The sequence below is a fragment of the Eptatretus burgeri genome, chromosome 3, assembly GCF_056783735.1.
Source record: "Eptatretus burgeri isolate ZD-2024b chromosome 3, Ebu_testis_v1, whole genome shotgun sequence".
NCBI lineage: Eukaryota > Metazoa > Chordata > Myxini > Myxiniformes > Myxinidae > Eptatretus > Eptatretus burgeri.
Genome location: NC_140963.1, coordinates 58,041,417 through 58,060,524, shown reverse-complemented (window position 1 = coordinate 58,060,524; position 19,108 = coordinate 58,041,417). Strand labels below are relative to the sequence as shown.

The following is a 19,108-nucleotide window of genomic DNA, read 5'->3' as shown; positions in this document are numbered from 1 at the left end:
ATACCTGTGATGTGGAAAGGACACCATGGCCTGGTAGATGTCCCATGCATGCCCCTCACACTTAGTCCATATCTAACACCACTAGTCGTTTTCTGATGGGGACGCCTGAAATTCGTGGTTCAATGATAGCACAAGACCAAGTAGTGTAGCAGAACTGAAGGAAAGCGTTCGGAAGGAATGTGCTGACATCATTCCTTCTTGGAAAAAAAAAAAAAAAAAAAAAAAACGTTCAGAGAAACATACGTGCAAAGATTATGCGTAAGCAAGTAAATGTGGGAATCAATTTGAACATGCAACAAACAAGAACGGCACATACCTCCACCAGGCTGAACAATTTATGTTTTGTATCCCACTGAAAGGCCGGATGTGGAACTGGACCTGAACCAAAATCTAATTGGCTTGTTCTTGTCACCTACCCAACTTATCTACCAAATGTTGTCGTAATCAATCCACAAGAGTTTGAGATATCGTGTGAAACTTCATTTTTGGCCCCATCACTCAATGGTGAAGAAACACTTGAAAAAATTCCAGCATTCAGATCTTCACCAAAATTGAATCAATTCATCCCAGTCACACACCCAACCTGTCCACCATACACCATTCGAATCCATCCTCAACTTTTTGAGACATCATGTCACATATCGTTTTTAGCCCTATTTCTCATTAGTGAAGTATCACTGAAAAAAAAAAAAATCGACATTCGTTAACCTGGAAATAACAGGTGTAACGGTAACCACACACCGCTACGCACCACCATTTCTCAGAATCACAAACAGTTACTCTGCCCTCAGAATATGAATATTTTTTCCAAGTCCTGCGAAATGGAATGTTTTTGAAAATGACAAAAAGGCAATTTGTATTCTTAGTGTTCAAGTATCTAATTCAATTGAAGTGAAATAAAAAGATTTTAAACGTCACAGAAAAAAAAATTCAGAAGTTTTAAGGCCATTGCAGCAGCGTCTTTTACACCTTAATTCTTCATCCCCGTTGTTTGTGTCCTTTATGACGTCCTTAAAAGCAGTAACTTTCCTGTTTGGAATGATTTTCAATTTTGTTTGACTGCCAGACAGGAGTAAAAATTAAAATCTCACTCCTCTCTGCACATGGGCAATAGGGTAAAATTCCGAGCCAAAGTACTGCAAAACTACATCCCCGTTCAAAATAGTGTACAACATTAAATTGAAATCAAGTTGTTCGTCGATCATAAACTCACGTTTGTAGATTGACAGAAGTGAACCAATTTCTTCACCCCACTTTTCACATTGCGTGCATGGGGCAATAATGGTGTTACGTTTGCCACTCTCCAATCCTCCGGTACCTGTCCTGGCTCGAGTGAGCTATTGAAAATATCCGTTAACATCTCCCTTACCTGCTCAGCCACCTCCCTCAATACTCTCGGGTGCATATTATCTGGACCCGGAGCCTTATCTCCTCTTAGATTTCCTTACTGTTTCTTTACTTCCTCCACTCCAACCTGGATCTTCTGTAAAAGCCCTTCCTCACCTCCTTGATAGATACTCTCAGCTATTGGAAATTCTCCTGACTGTTCTTATGTAAAAGTTGAAGCAAAATACCTGTTTAATAAGCCCGCCATCTCACTTTCATCACAAACCACTCTCACGGTGCTATTCCTCAATGGACACACACTGGTCCTAACCTGTTCTTTTCACCTGATATACTTAAAGAATGCCTTGTTATTACAGGATACTTCATATTCTGAGCCAAATCCTTCTCATACTCTCTTGGCTTGCCGAGTTGTATTCTTAACCAGCATCTGTTGACACCAACGTGTATACATGTCTGACTTTTGAAATTTTGACCCTGATAAATTTCCTCTGCTTAACCATCTTACCTACCTGATAAACCACCCTGGTCTCTTTCTGCCCCTAGTTTTACACATCATTAGAATGTGCTTACTCTGTACTCGACACATTTGCTCCTTAAAGGTTTCCCATTTCTCCGATCCTGATTGTACTGTTGTTAGCTTCTCCCAGTCTACATCACCCAACTCTCTCCTCATACCCTCAATATTTGCCTTCCTGAAATCTAATAGCCTTACTCGACTATCCTGAACTCTAACCCTTAACATAATCCTTGCACACACAAGGTTTTGGTCACTTGTCCCCAAATGCTCCCTTACCACCACCTTCTCCACCATTTTGGGATCATTACTTAAAAGGTCGAACACTGCACTCCCCATAAACCTGGTGTTGGCTTCATGGTTAAGGTGACTGTCTTAATAACTTAGGCTCTCGAGTTTGAGCCCCTGTCATGCCATTGGAATAACACCAGGTGGGTTGATTCAGCCTGTCATCCTTCCGAGGTCGGCAAAATGAGTACCAGCTTACTGGTAACAGGGGGTACTGCATCAGCGGCACAGCCACGCTTACAGAAAATGATGCCACCAGCAACTGAAGCCTTCATACAAAACAACTGCACTCCCCCAGGTGGAATTATCGACAAACTGGATTAAGGAACAATCCTGGACTAGATTGAGGAAATCCACACCTGCTCTGCCTTTTCCCCTTTTCCTTGACCCATTCTATCCCAGGCAAGTTAAAATCCCCCATAATTAATCAATACTCCAGCTGAAAATATTTCCGAGACTCGAGGTACACGCACTCACCCCCAAGCTGTTAAGTCTGGGTTTGAATCCCATCCCAGTTAACTGTCATCCCAGTGTTTCACAGGCAGGGTGATTCATCAATGTGTGTGCTGTCCCTTGACTGGATGTTAAACGGGCATCCTTTTGCGCTAGCATTCGTTGGTGGAGGTTAAAGATCTCATGGTGTCCTTCCTGAAGAGTAGGTGACATATCGCTGGCACCATGAACAAATTCCTACCCAACCCAGCAGAGGGAATTGCATCAGTGGCACAGCCACACCGTCAACCAATGATGCTACCCCACAGCCTTGTTCTGCAGAAGAATGACGATCAATATACTCTTCCTTTATCACATGCCTTTCCAAATTCCTCATGAACCTTTATTTCCTGTTCTTCCCAGACACCAGGAGCCCGATAAAAGCATCCATCCTACCAGAATCTTGCTGTTCTTGCAATCACTGATATCAATCCACACAGAATCCTTTCTTTTGATGTATTTTACTCAAATTGCAACAATTTTTCTCTTTCCAATCACACATCTTGTAGCCTCAAATCCATGTCTTCCAACGCTGTCATATTCCTCACGATTAACTTTGGCTTCAAGCTCTTCCATTTCATTATTTAAACTCCTAATGTTGGTACAGAATGTTTTTTGTTTTTTTTAACTTTTCCATTCCTGTAATTATTTTTGGCTGCCTGGCCTTAAAAAACAAATGACGTCATCAATTGCAGTTCCTTCCTTAATGGCCTCTCCACTCAAGCCAAAAGAAAAGCCTCAATTCCCTCTGCAGACCTTGCTGCCCTCTTTCTGTTTAGCCAATGCCCCTCATTTTGGGAACACCCCCTTTGCCTCTGAAATGATTCCCAGTGCTTTATAAACATAAATGTTTCAGTTGATACCATTCTTCCAACCATAGATTGACATCCATCACTTCACTCAAATTATATTCTCTTCCCTAACCCCTGAGAAATACCACAAAACATTACCTTACAGCCTTGCTTGTAATCGGCAACCGAGTTGCCTGCACCTAAATGTTCCGAGTGAACTTTCCCTACATCATGTGCTCCTGTACGTACCATAACTAACGTGTTCCTGCCGTGACCTGAAACAATGCCATTTAACCTTCCTTCAACGTCCCTCACTCTTGCTCCTCCAAAAGAACACACAACTGTCTCTGAACCTTCCAGCAGTTATGAAGTCTACATATTTAATAGTTTCATCGGAAACAAAAAACATCTCCCTGACCTCATTCCTCGATATTCACACTTGCTCCATCCTCCTCACCCCTGCACCAAGCGATTTGTGACTTGACCAGAGCAACTTGAGCCTTGGAAAACAAATGACTTGGTTATAACTCTGCAAAATGGCCACCGTCAACAATCAGTATACCGAAAATTTTCACTCGTAAAAAGCATATATGAGGTTTAATAAAATAGCTATACCCAGATTTTGTTTACCGAGAGCCTTAATGGGTTTCATCACTTAATTCTGTTTGCCACTCAATAGAGTTCAATTTTTTTATGGATGGCACAAAAGGGACAAGCCCACAGCCACACACATGACAACCCTCCTCCCATCGTGGGGAAAACCAGTGCCGTATATAAAGAGAGTCTGGACAACTATTGTCTTGATCATGCTGCGCTCTGATTGGTCAATACCCGGTCACGTGCGTTGCTGGCGCCATGTTGCAGCCCATCTCAACACGAGTGAATCTTGGAGCGAAATTAGAATAGTTTTCGCCGTCTTTTCACGTTTTCTCGTCAGATTTTGACTTTTTTGATGACACAATGGTGTGCTGTGCGGCAGTGGGGTGTTGTGTGCGTCCCGGGCAAGGCGTGAAAATGCACCGCTTCCCCAGGGACCGGGAAAGACGTCGCCGTTGGGCCGTAAGTGTGAAAAGGGAGAACTGGACTCCACATGATAATGCCGACCTTTGTGCGGCAAGTCGCGGCGGTTTGCAGTTCCCATCCGACGTCGGATCGGAGTATCTAGGTTAAAGTCAGATTGACCGAATCCTTGTCGGATCAGATCAGATGGGAGCGCTGAAACAGCTCGGAATCCTAAAGAATGAGACGTAATCCGATGCCGAAATTTCACTAATGCGTAAGTAGTGAACACCACATTTGCAATATATCCGATCCGATACAACCACTAGCCGCAAGTAACTTTCTTACATTGGTTTTACCCATATTAGGTTAGGAAATAGTGTTTGTAGTTTTCCTGTAAAATTCAATCCCTTCAATTGGAACAAAATGCACTGACAACATCGCTGGATGACTGCAGCTGCTGACTGTTTTTCATTTCTAATCTTTATCGGATGTATATTTCCCCAGAATTCCCGGCATACGTTTCTGTGGAAATCGTTCCCACATTTTGACCGGGAATCTCAGGAATTTCCTGTCCGGGGTTCTCGACTGCAAATCGTATTTGGAAACTTTCATTGACTTCGAAATGAGTGTCAACACGTATTTCAATTTTCCGTTTTTTTGTTTTTTCAGAAGCATTTCGACGACAGTAAATATGAAAACAGGTGGGTTGATGGTTCAAGACCACTCAAACACAATGCCGTCCCGACTGTCTTCCCGCATATTGTGCCTGTCACGAAAAGGAAGCCGAGGAAACGACCCCATGACGAGACGACACCACAGAAGGAGCCCGTCCTAGATCACACATACGCAAAACAAGAAATGCCTGTGAATGCCGACGGCAACCAAGATGTCCAACTCGTTGACCTTGCCTCCGATGCCCCTGTAACGCCGGCTGAAACCGACCAGGGTCCTGACTACGATGCCAAGATCGCAGCAGTGGAGGAGATAGTGGTCTCTCTCAAGTGGCGGTTACATGTGGCACAGTGGGACAAACGCAAACAAGCCAGGGAGCTCGTCACTCTAAAGGCGAATGTCCAGAAAGTTTTCAACCTCGATCAGATCAACAAGCTGTCTCGTCTCAGCACAAGGGGTACTCAGTGGTCAGCAGAAACCTACAAGAAGGCTCTGCAACTGCGCTTTGCATGTGGCAGTACCGGCTACGAAGTCCTGTTGTCGCAACACCAGCCGCTGCCATCGCTTCGTTCGTTACGACGGAAGATGGAGGTTATTGCGATGGAACCTGGTATTCTTTATAAAGTGTTCGACTTCCTCCAGATGAAGGTTGCTACCATGAAGAAACCGGAGCATGAGTGCTGCCTAACGCTGGATGAAATGACAATTGAAGTGGGATCGCAGTTCAACAGATCATCCAGTTGTTTGCGTGGAAATGTCACTTTGCCAGGACATGGTGGTGCTGCAACTCATGCCCTCGTATTCATGCTGGCTGGCATCACCTCCAGATGGAAGCAAACAATTGCCTATCATTTTATGGGCAATTCGGTGTACGGAGCCTACTTCCAGCCACTTGTGACTGAAATCGTACATCGGGCTCATGTCATTGGGCCCCACGTCAACGCAGTCACATGTGACATGGGTAGTGCCAATCGAGCAATGTTCAAGAACTTCGGACTGGTTAGTTCGAAGCACGCAGTGACAGTCAATCGAATTCCCCACCCATGCGCCGAAGGCAGGTTCCTACACTTCATGTACGACGTACCGCACCTGATCAAGAATGTCAAGGCGGGTCTGGTGAATGGGAACGACTTCAAGCTCGGTGCTGATATAGTCTCCAGTCATGATCTGCCTTCAAATGTCGTCAGCCTGGGGGCAATCAAGGAACTGGTGACATTTCAAGTCAATGACGATCTGAAGCTGACACCCAATCTCGGCATGGAAATGGTGTCGAACACCGCCCATTTCGACAAAATGAAAAGTGGGAAAGGCATTTAATTTTTTCAGTAAGTAAAGTCAGTCAGTGCTGGGCTGCACAACCTGGTTGAAAACGAAGGTTTTGACAACGCGTTGCTAACGACTGCCTGGTTTTTGGACTTTATGAACATCTGGTTCGACCTGATGTCCAGCAGTCACCCTGCCACCGCGCTCAGTAAAGCGAATACGTGTGCTTACGAGAAGGTGATCCGGCACCTTGAAGAGACGCTGGTGGTATTCAGACGGATAGAATGTGGCAAATCATGGAAGCCGTGGCAATCCGGCGTCATATTATCGACCTCGTCTGTGCTCGACATTCAGAGAGAACTGCTGGCAAGGGGACACCACTTTGTGCTCACATCCAGACTCACGCAGGATTGCCTCGAGAACCTGTTCGGGTGCGTCCGATTCAAGAATCCTGTCCCAAACACGCTGGAATTCCGACATGCTCTGAAGCTCATAACGGTGGCGCAATTTCTGAAGTGTCTCACGTCCGGTAATTATCTCGAGGATGACCGGTCATTTTTAGCAGATTTCCTCGACACTCCGAAAGAGAAACCGACGACACCAGATGAATGTGACGAGGACACATTCAGCTATTTGATTGGAGAGCTGCCTCCTGATCCTCTGAGCAAAGCCCAAGAGAGCAGCTTGTATTACCTGGCTGGCTACTGTATTTCCTCAGTCTCCAAATCCTGGACACATTGCACCACTTGCCTGGAAGCCATGGAGGACCGCCGAAAGTCTCTTTCGCAGGGCAGTCGTGAGGCGATAACAAGACTGAAGGAGTACAAAGAAGGCGCTTTGACTCATTGCAGTAACGAGGCTTTCAAGCTGTTCAGAGAAGGAGAGAAGCAGTTCAGGATGGTGCAGGACCAGTTGAATGGGCATAACCTGGTTGAAAAACTTGTCCATCGTCTGTCAGCTTTCTCAGTTGATATTCCCGACTGCCACGATCTGAAAACGAAGCTACTGACGAAGTTTTTCACTGTGCGTCTGTACATCTATTCCAAAGTGCAAAATTCGATCCGTGTCAGCCAGACAAAAGATGGTACTGACAGTCAACTCGGCAGCAAGAGCGCGGCAATGAGAGCGTGTGTTAAAAAAATTAAGTAGAACTGAGCTTGGTGTCAGTTGTTCGTATTAACCCCTTCAGGACGAGAGGCGGCCATAACCGCCTGGAGGTTATAGCCGCCTCCCGTCCTGAAGGGGTTAAGTCATATGGAGAAGAACCGAAGATGGTTTTTACTTTTAACCCCTTCTGGACGGGTGACGGCTATAACCGCTATTGTTATAGCCGTCTACCGTCCTGGCCATCTATAGCAGTCGACCGTACTTTTTCGTTTTGGGGTTTTATGAATCTTGTACTCTGTAATTCTGGGTCATGTTTCTTTTAATTCATCCTGAGGAGCTCTCCGAACCATGATTGGCTTTGCTGAACTGGTCAAAAATATGCGCTAGATTTGTAGCCTCTGTGGTTCGTGCGATACACAGGTTTCCATAGATTCAGGAAAGAAATCTTGTACAGTCAAGAAATAGATTAGTCCGTCCTCAGTATGCGACTTGCGGTATTATGCCACCTCAGTTATTTTGGGTGGGTTTATCAGCATCCAGAATACACCATCTTGAAGAGCGACTTGTTTTCGAGCAAAGCTCAAAATTTGAAGTCGAAACTCCCATTACTTTTTGTGTGAGAAGGAAAATGCCCGTTCATATCGCGCCGCGCGTATGCTCCCGCATAGCCAGCATCATGCTGGCTGGGATGCAATATGGCGCCTGCCTAGCCAGTTGGCTGGACTCTCTTGATATACGGCACTGGGGAAAACTTCCCAGCATAACACCCTAGGAAATTGAAAATGGTGAGGCCAATGAAGGTGCATTAGGATGAAGATGCACCCCTATAGGATGGGTGGTAGCTGAAAAAATGAATCCACCACCATCAGTTAAAATTCAGTTTTCCTTCACCAAGGCGATGAAAGGCCATCCATCCATCGGGACCATACTCTGTGCAGAGCGGTGGTGCTGCCCAAGCAGTCTTCTTGGCTATTGGGCACAATCCTGGACGGGTCGCCACTCTGACACAGGACACCAGCAAGCTGGTACTCATTTTGCCGACCTCGGAAGGATGACAGGCTGAGTCAACTCAACCCAGTGTTACTTCAACGACCAACATGGGCTTAAACTCAAGACCCGAAGACCTTAAGCCAGCCACCTTAACTGTTAAGCCAACATCAAACTTGCTGGAGTACTCATAGCACAAGATAAAGAACCATGCGAAATGACTTGTGAGGTTGTACAAGACAATAAGACAGAGAAGCAGAAGCCACATCTTGAAATCCAGCAGTTATGGTTATTTCTCAACAATCCTCTTGAAGAAGTTCTTTCATTCAAGCTTCTGGGTCTCATGATCTGCCATGATCTCTCCTGGGAAAGCCACATTTCCAAGCTGGCCTCCAAAGTCAGTCGCCAACTGGGCATCGTCCATTGTGCAATGTCCTTCCTTGGCACACCTGTGCTCCTGACCACATCCAAAAGCTTTCGTCTGCAGCCTGATGGAGTAATGCTCTCCCCTCTTGGCTGGTGCTCCTGCCTCCCACCTTCCTTGGTTTCACACTGTGGAAGCCAAGGCATTTAAGATAGTTGGTATCTCCCACAGAAAGGCTGTCTTTGGGTCTCTCATTCTCTCACTGCAGGCAAGTCGCTGGTCTTTCTGTCCTCTACCATCGCCTATCCGGCCTCGCCCCCCCCCCCCGTCTGATATATGTCCCCCCCCCCCATATTTCCGCAGGGCGCTCAAGGTCCACCAGCAACTCCTTTCTGGTAAAACTACCAAAATCAAGAATCACTGCTCACCTTCACCCTTTCATTCCTCATTTTTCCCACCTTTGGTACAAACCCCCACACTCTCTTCGATCCCACTCTTCCCTCCAGGTCTTCAAAATAGCTGTTCACCACCACCTCTTATCTTCCCCCATCCAAAACCACGATCTTTTCTACCCTCGCTAATCCACCATAAACCCACCTCCTTCAAATTCGATTTGAATTGACTTCAATTTGCCGCCGCAACAACATTTTATTCAAATTTCTCCTCGCATACGAATCAACAACTTTTTCATGATTTTATGAAACTCACAAAACATAGTTGCCGTTTCCCCTTGTTTCAACACACTCAATTGGCATGATAAGATGAAAGTAAAGTAATAAATGTAGCAATGATTCATGCCTCTCTGTGGACAACGCACCGGTGCAAGGACAATGCTGGGTGTTTTGCCTTTGCCCTCCCAGTAAAGGTGCTGTCACACCTTGACGATTTAGCCAGCGTATGCCGACTTATGAAAAATTTGTCTAAAACGCTGGCACACGTCGAATACGTTATGGGTAAGTTTTGTATACGTTAAGAGCACGCTAAAAAACACTGCCATACATCGTAGTACGCTGGCTTTCATCGTTGTACTTTGCGGTTGTCCTCAAATTTTAGCATGCTTGAAATTTTACGACGTATGCCAGCGTATGAGTCACATGTTCCGCTACACTGGCCATAAGTTGTAGGCACGTTACACGATCGTTGACACACGTCGAGGCACGTTATGCAATCGTTGACACACGTCGAGGCACGTTATGCGATCGTTGACACACGTCGAGGCACGTTATGCGATCGTTGACACACGTCGAGGCACGTTACTTTTAAGTTACTCATAAGTCGAAACAAGTCGAGGTAATGCTTAGCGTACCCAAAACTTATTTCTAACCTATTAGTAACGTGCTTTGAACCTATGTGTAACGTACCTCCAACGCATATTGACGTATGTAGACGTATTTGATTGACGTCTTCCGGACGACCACAGAACTTACTGAACGTTTTTCTAATTTACAGCTACCGTATAATGGCGTATTGGCAGCATTTAAAAAACAACAACAATAACTTCCGATATTTCGTCACGTGCCTTTACATCACGTCCGATTGCCTCTTCAGTTTGCTCATGTCTTATTCTTAGTTCCTCCTCTGTGAATATATTCTGTTTGAGGATATTGTCACGTCGATGTCGAAACTTAAAAGCAAATGTCCAAATATATTTTAAAATTCGTGATGGACGAAAAAAAAAGTAATAATAATAAAAAACAACTTCAGATATTTCGTCACGTGCCTTCACAGAGCCAAGGAGAAAAAAAAGAAAATGTGCCTTGATGGAGAAAATAAGTTTCGGGTATGCTAAACATTACCTCGACGTGTTTCGACTTATGAGTAACTTACAAGGAACTTGTGTTGATGTGTGTCAACGATCGCATATCGTGCCTACAACTTATTCCCAGCATAGCGGAACGTGTGAGCCATACGGCGAGTACCTCGTAAAATTTTCAGCATGCTTGAAATTTCACGACGTACGAGACGTACCACGAAATATGGCAGCATACTTCATCGTTTTTCAGTGTGCTCTTAACGTATACACAACTTACCCATAAAGTATTTGACGTGTGCCAGCTTGGTTCGGCAAATTTTTCATAGGTCGGCATACGCTGGCTAAATCGTCAAGGTGTGACTGCGTGGTTGACACTTTCAATTTTCAGGCGGTTCTGATTTAAATCGGCGAGTGGCAGGTTTTTAACAGGCAACGCCACGAGTTCGTCGGCGATACGTGCAGCGCGCTCTGCCTAAGTTAGACTATCGTTGGGCATAGGTTGTGAACGCCGACAACAGGCTAAGCATTCGTTGGTACAAGTAAGTTATCTATATGACAACGAAACGTTCTGTGCCCGTTACTAATATGTTATGCATATGAACAACACGTTATGAATACGACCAAAAAAACTTTAAAAAAAAAAAAAAAACATCAAAATTTCAGCGTATGCCAACGTTTTACATACATTTTTATACGTTGCCATTGCTGGCTAAATCGTCAAGGTGTGACAGCGCCTTAACTGGGGCAACAATTTGTAATTTGTTCAGGTTCCTGCCCACAACTCACCTAATCGTCCAAGCAGCCAATGACCTTGATCGTCCAAGCAGCTAATGCTCACGGACAGGACACCAAACCAACATCCATCCGAAGGATGAACCACTGTGATGAAACTCCCTACCTGCGAAGCACCAATTTTATAGCCGGGTCGGGAATCAAACCCAGACTCGAATCGCTCAAAGGCAAGTGCGCTACACCTCTGCACCATCCTGTCTGACCAAAATGAATATGTAGCGAAACAATATTGCTTCCAGCGAATCTTATACAACTGTTCAACACTGCACACCTGTGAGCAGAACTTAAAGTGACAAGGAATTTTATCATATACAATTCCTAATCTTGACCAATTCAGACGAGACAAACTCGCCTTTATAAGCAAAGCAGAAAGGAACCGAGGGCCAGGAAAATTCCAACCAAAATAATGCTCACACAAACATTCCAAGCAAGTGAAAAAGCAATCCTAAACACGATCCAGGGTGCACTTACTTGAGAGTTCCTTCGGTGGAAAGAATGAAGTCGAGAGGGATCAGGCAAGTAGAAAAATTGGAAGATAGTTGTGTTGCAATCTTTTCAACACTGCTTTTAGCTATGGCTCCTTTGCTGCAGGTGGGTGCGGTGGAACACAACATAAATGGGCGGAAGTAAAGAGAGCGAGCCTTCAAGCCACACGAAGGGGTCTCAATGTGTGGATACTTTACTTCTCCACATATGTTAAAGAACAAGTACCTCACTGCAACAGCATTCCAAAGAAAATGTAGATCAACGACAGATTTCAAGTTGTGTGTAAAGTTGTCAAAAAATGAGTTTACAAGCATTTGTTTTTCATCAGGCAACATCTTACACCAGACATACCTTTCGCAGTGCCTCACCCAACATAGTGGTCCAGACATGTTTGAAAACTATGTATGAACAAAACAAAACAACACGGTGCACGGGATGATGGATGGTGCACAGGAAAAAGCAACTGCAACCCCACAACGGAATAAAGCCTTTATTTCATTTGTACACTTGTACAATGACAAGTATTACTACTTCAGTTAGTATTCTCAAAAACTATCATGTTCTTGCACAAATTACAAAATAAATGAACTTCAGGATTATAATAATAACACTTAGGTTGATATTCATGCCATCATTAAAACAATCATTAGAGCCCCCCCCCCCCCAACAACAACAAAAAAAATTAAACCACACAAGAAACATGATTCAAAGTGAGAGCTGAAGCCAAGCTATGTTGAACTAGTAAATGATCACTAATGGCATATTCCGAAAATCCAAACATGTCGACACTTAGCCACACATAAACGTCTTGGTGCAATCTAATGCTGCACCCTCTTCATACCATCTCCATCCTTTTAAAACAATGCCAATTTTTCACTGAAGATCTTTTCTCGATTAAAAAAAAACAAAACAAAAACAAACAATAATGACACCAGTACAATGTAAAACTTATCAAAAGAAATCCTTAGTATGTACAGAATAAAGCAAGAAACTATGTTAACGGAACAGTAACCAGTTTTCCAGTACGAGACGAGTCATTCCACTTTCTGTCGTTTGACAAGAGGCACATCAGCGTCTGTGGACTCTTCTTCGGCACCTTCATCAAGAATGAGAGAAAGGGACAGAAAGTAAAGACTGTTAAAAAAAAAAAAGTTTAAAGCCACGTTTCAAAAGTGGGGGTTACAAACAAATCGGTTTAAAGCAATAATCAAACTACACTGTGGATTACAACAACAATGTAATGTAAAATAATATTTGTACGTGTGCAGAATAAAAATAAAATAAATCGTCAAAGACACTCGGGTGCGCTGTTCTTAAATCAAAAGAAGCCAAGTTCACAATTGGTGGTACAACCACATTCACAACTGGAAGGGCATTTGGAACCCTATGCAAATGTAAGTGTTATTTTGGAAAGAAGTCTTTTTATATTTTATTTCACCTGAACATCCATTGCTGGGAAGATTATTTTCAGTTTGTACATCATTATGTTATGCAAGAAATGAACACTGAATACCACAAACCTTTACAGGATTTTTAATACAAGTGTTTTATAAAGGGAGGTGGGGGGGGGGGGAGAAGGGGTATCACACGTCATAATGGAATGGTTTACCGGAATCACCCTTGCGCATGGTGCAAAACCAAAGAATTCACTACCTCTTTAAACTCACGGTCATGTAATGCAGTGGTGTCCCGGAATTACCTCCGTGTAAACCAGAGCATTTACGACCGCATTATGTTTTCTGCATATTTCTTTACTTAGCAGAGAATGGACTCGTTAACACCATGTCTGCCCAAAAGACCTCACCTGGCACCCTCTGTTGGGTGCTCGTGGCCATTTTGATTATCACATTTCATGTATTAAGTGAGTTTCTGTTACGTTTCTGGGAGGTGCACTCGATTTATTTTTCTGCCTGTTTTGATGTCCGTCCATCTTCTCAATTTTCGTCGTCCTGTGACTTCTTATAATTAACTGTTATTGGTGTGGTGACTGGCCATTGCAAATTTAGCATGTCAGAAACCATTCTGGTGCAGCTTCAATGGCAAATTCACAAGGAAGGTTAAAATTGGTAATGTTCTCTACGAAGACATCAATGGAATTAATAATTGTAACCACCCCCTCCAGCAGGGGTCAGTAAACACAAACCATGCCATCCTTGTGCACAGGGGAAAGTTAACAAATGAGTTTTAAAATTTTGATTTTATTTGCACTTATAACACTCCAGTCACTGTGCCTGCCACGTTTTTCTCATCCCCACTCCCCCCCCCCCCCCCCGTTTCTGATGAAACCAAGTCGAGAGCCTGATGGATTTATTCAATGCGGTGGTGGTGCAGATGAAATGGGTTAAGAAACGAATCAGCATATCAGAATAGCACCTCAATTCCCAATAATCGCGGCATGCTTTTCTGCCAACGAAAATACGGAAACCAATGTGAGTCATTCCAAAATACGGGTTTTCGTACACATACATTCGTTTCACCCATGCTACTGCATTAAGGTATGGATCATCGGCGGTACCCAGCTTATTCTGTTTTGCTACAGTACGTCTGGTTGAAATGTGCTGTTTGGCATCTGAATTTTGTTTAATAACCCAGTCTCAGTCCAGAGTATTTTGGAATACAGGATTGTTTATCCTGATTGGAAGACAAGAGATTTTTGTGCAGACTTCTCTTCCCAAAATAAGTGCTGCTGGAGATGCCCCAGTGACCTAACATGGTGTTGTATGAAAATTTATCAGAAATGTGAAAAGTTCATGACACCAATTCCTGTGATTGATGCATGTGCGAATACCTTTACCCAGAGTGCAGGGGGAAAAAATTCTACCTCCGAGTTGGCTTGTGACCAATAAGGTGTAATTTTGCCTTTTGATTCCCTGAATGCTGCAAAACTGTTTGAACTTGAAACTGAAAAATTGGGGTCAATTGTCTGATGCAATTTCATGTGGCAAGCAAAAGGCCTGGTGTTGGCTTAGTGATTAGGGTGGCTGGCTTGGGATCTTTGGGCCCTGAGTTTGAGCCCCGTTACCCACTGAATTAACACCAGGTGGGGTTGACTCGGTGTGTCATCCTTCTGAGGTCGGTGAAATGAGTACCATTGTACTGGTGTAGGGGCACAGCATCATTGGCATAGTCACACCCCACCAAAATGATAGCTACCCAGTAGCCAAGCTGCCATATGCAAGAAGATGTGGCAAGCGGAGTGGAAAATCCAGTTGTTCGGCTTCTAATGATGGACTGGGTGGATGCGGATGACAGGATAATTAGCCCGTCCCTCACGTAGCAGAAGACGGGGTCTTGCAATCACTTCTGTGTGTCTGTGCCGTAATTTTTTATTTTTTAACCATTTGAGCTTCAGTCATTCGAGCTCCTCTTCAGGGGAGGAGCGACCCCACCCCTTCCCCCCAAATGGAGAATATTTTAATTACAATTATGACAACATAGTCAGGTGATATGGTAGCCATCTTGGATTAAACGCAAACAAAGCATTATATCTCTGAAACCCTTGATCGGAAAAAATTGAAACTTGCCACATCTCATTCTACTCCCAACAAGGAATAGAAGATTTTAAGGATGACATCATCGGTGAAGTGGTGGACCAGCCATAAATATTTTAATCAAAATCCTTGTTTACCGTTGAGTTTCAGTATGTATGTCCAGGCCATAACATTTCTACCAATTGAACTTTCATCATAAAATCTTAAACAAACCTTTATTAGGTGATTGTGGAGAACACAAATCAATAAAATGTGCAATTTTTTTAAACTCTGGTTTTCGTCAAGTTTAGTTCGAGTACAAAGCGGATGCGAATGGGCTTTGCATTTTCAGATGCTTTAGAGTTGCTTCTCGCCATCGGGAACATTCATTGACAATGCTGAAGATGTATTTGCCAGAGGGAAATGGACCGTACATGTCAACCTGGATGACCTTCCACAGATTGCTTGGCATCTTGGTAATTTGTAACAACGCAGGTTGAATAGGTGGGCTCACACTGAGCACCCCATGTTGGATGGCTGATGTGCACCCAGCAGAGATCCTGTATTGTCCGTATCAGCCACCACTATGTTGGCCACAGTTTTCCTTTTATACTCCAGACAGCCGTCAAACATATACCAGCCCAAGAGCCCACAAAGGTTTATTTGTGTTTTGTTCGCCAAAAAGTCTGAAAGTTGTTTCCAGAGTGAAAGTGTCTGTAGAATTCAAATATGCTGGTCTGATAAAAATCCACTTCGACAGTTTTCCACAAATTGCGTTTTTATAGGGGAACCCTATAATTTCCCGTCAATGCATTTCGTTTCGTAAACGTTCCGAACGAACTTTATAAGTAATTAATTTTGACTCAAGCCTATAGCTACTATACACCCAAAAATGAGATCATGCTAAAGCTTATCGTTAGCCAGATTCTCTGAACTATTCTGTTTCTCAATTGGACTTCAAAAAAGTTGGATTAGCCTGATGTCAATGATTAACCCCAATTTTACTTACCGGCATGTTTTATCATCTTATATTTTTTGTGTATTTTTTCCAATCCTAAAGTTTTCAAGAGGATTATTTACAAAACAAATGTACTATTTTGAAGAACTATCATTCCCCTTTCCAATGCAAAAACAATAACACAAAACGGTTTATATTTTGCAGAGTAATGACTAAGAGTATACATGGGGTTACTTGGAAAATATCGCAATTTCCAATGATTCTTGGAATATACATGTAAATGTAAAATAAGTCGAGGCGACGTTTTAATTACAATATAGTGATTTATTGACATTATCATATGACAAAATTGTTAATGTATAACAACATAATCATGATAATCAGATATATCTGTCTCGTAAATGAAATGGTTGTCATCCATGTGTATTAATAGCAATGTGTTGAGAAGTTTGGAAAATGAGCATGCAAATCTATTGACTTTTGTTCAATATGTTCCCATAGATCTGGATAAGTGTCTTGGTAATCGTTGGTTTTATAATGAATCCATGAATGTATCTGAACCGTCATCACACAATGAGCTTTCCATTTTGCTCATCTCCAATCATCGTCGTCCACGTTCGATTCATCTGATCCATGCAAAAGTTCTCCGTCCGACATTTCCACATCCTCGTCGTCCTCCGATTCGATGACGGATTCCTTTTCACTGAGGATCTGGCTGATATGGCATGGCATCTGATCACCATCAAACCAAATCGATTGCGTAGCTTCCATCAGCCAGGATCTATCCGTGTTGGCACGGCTGGCCACATAAGCTAGATGGATTTTGACATGCAGCTTTCTTCCAGAGGGGCAACATAATTTGCTCTTGATCAGAACGGATCAACAAGGCGGCATGCTGCCTGGCTTTACACCCTTGATCTTCTCCAGTGGATCCCCCAAGCTGTCTTGGCACACATGTGTTGAAACATAACATAGTGGGCAGTGTCAACGCTGAGCAAGTTGTGTTTACCATACAAAATGCTCAATTGTCGAAACTTTCATCAGGCACATTGTGGTGCTCCCCTCGCATGGCAAACGCCGAGATGAACTGTTCATATTTGATCATGATGTCAAGGGGTCTCTGTTTTTCTTTGTTCATGAAGGATGCTGTGAAGTCAGTACCAGTAAATGTATGAAGTCCAGGAAGAGCTTGCAGGACAGTAGACTCCAATTTATCAACCAGTTTGGGAATACTGATGTATCGCCTGGTGTTGTTACTGCTGAGTCCAACATCCATCCATACGTTTGGGCAGTGGTGTGCGGCACCTGCGTAGCACAACAGAACCATGACTAAGTCCTCTCTTCATTCCTGAGCAACCCACTGAGATAGTCGTAGCATTTCTGCCACTTCGTCTAGCCGAGTCGGAGGGAGATTAAAGTTCTCCATGTAGGCAATTCTCTGTCTGGGGAGTGGATCTTCTGTGACAAGCGAGTTCCAACCTGTCCAGAATGGTGTTTTGTCAAGTGCGATGCTCATCATCCATAATATATCTCTATATTCCAAGTCAGTGAGATGCGGTGGACTTGGTATGCTTTTGACTGCATACTGAAAGACTGTCATCTTAGGTTTCTTGCGATACGATTCCAAAGTGTGTCCCTTTAGGTGGAATACTCGTTTCGAACTATAAAACTCTGTGTCCCAGCAGTGTCCACTGATGTTAGCTGTCGCTGGGAGGGAGGTTCTTCGGGTGACTCGTCCAGTGTCATGTTCGGCTCGTTCTGATAGCAGATACCTACAGTATCGTGCAAGGTTCCCGTAAGCTCATCATAATTGTCCTATGCTAGACTGGTACAAAGTCCGACCATTTTGGTGATTCCATCGTGTGTGGTACATTTACGACCAGAGATGTCAGTGGCTAATTCGGTCTCTCGGGCATCGGGTGTGATAGCCTACACTGTGTCCAAATGGGTTCAAAATCTAAACAACTTTCTGGCTTCCTGTCATACTTTTTAAAGCGACTCCCATGCACAGGTCTTTCCCTGGTTTTATTGTGCCCCGAGTTGTGACTTGCAACACATCATCGGACACAGATTTCACCAGTCTCTCAATGCGTTTGTCCCAAGGCTGCTTGTTTGATCCTGTGACCCTGAAGAACTCAAGGACAGCATCGGCAGGGTCTGCCTGTCCTACTTCCAACGCTTCCATTGTGATTGGCCTTGGTAAGCCATCCTGTGCGCTTTGAACCTTCAATATCAGGGACCGAAGGTAGAATGCAGCTTCTTGTACTGCATGATCATCAAAATTGGCACGCTTAATTGCGGCATCTTGACTGAGGTGAGCATTATGTATGATTGTCCCAGTCTTGTGACTTACACAATGACTGGTCAGTTCATTTGGATACGTTTTCAGGATCTTGTCGGCCAAGCTTCTAGCGGGATATTGTTACGAATTTGGAAGCCCATCGCACACAACAGCCAGAATCCTTATAGATCAGTTATACCGGTAAGTGTGTGTTTCTAGTTAGGGTCCCGTCCCTTGCTTAATGGGTAATTAAATGTTCATGCGCTGCAGAGTTATTTTGATAGTCAGGGTTTTCTTTTCCATTTTTACACCACTTATAACGACAACAACAACACGCCTTCACCTCGCTTCAACGCAACGCCAAAGAGCCCACGGTGGGCGGAGTCCAAGGCGGAATCTTGCGACTGCTCTCGCCCAATCGGGGTGATGCGGGCGAGGTTGCCGTCCATGCCCCCCGGACCAATCAAAGGACTTGGCGCCCGTTTTGGCGAATGACAGAGGCGACGAGCGCATTTGCGCACCAAAACCGTCCAGTGAGGGA

The 19,108-nt window shown here is 43.9% G+C and overlaps 2 protein-coding genes across 5 annotated transcripts in view; both read right to left on the bottom strand.

Moving 5' to 3' along the window:
* The window catches only part of LOC147029982 (gap junction gamma-1 protein-like), a 47,008-nt gene extending 34,890 nt beyond the window's left edge, over positions 1–12,118 (bottom strand). The window contains exons 1-2 of one of the 3 annotated variants that reach the window (XM_085873558.1): positions 11,844–12,118; positions 3,851–3,932 (exon numbers count right to left, since the gene is read on the bottom strand). The gene's annotated coding sequence lies outside the window, so the exon portion shown is untranslated. Of the gene's footprint in view, positions 1–3,850; positions 3,933–11,366; positions 11,388–11,843 lie in introns of those variants that run through there. The other 2 variants (XM_085873557.1, XM_085873559.1) reach the window with 2 other exon arrangements.
* A 215-nt stretch (positions 12,119–12,333) lies between these two features.
* Positions 12,334–19,108, bottom strand: part of SSB (small RNA binding exonuclease protection factor La) — a 74,646-nt gene continuing 67,871 nt past the window's right edge. For both annotated transcript variants that reach the window (XM_085873556.1, XM_085873555.1), the window contains exon 12: positions 12,334–12,954. In XM_085873556.1, coding sequence (XP_085729682.1) covers positions 12,893–12,954 — 62 coding nt within the window. In that variant the 3' untranslated portion in view covers positions 12,334–12,892. The remainder of the gene's footprint in view (positions 12,955–19,108) is intronic.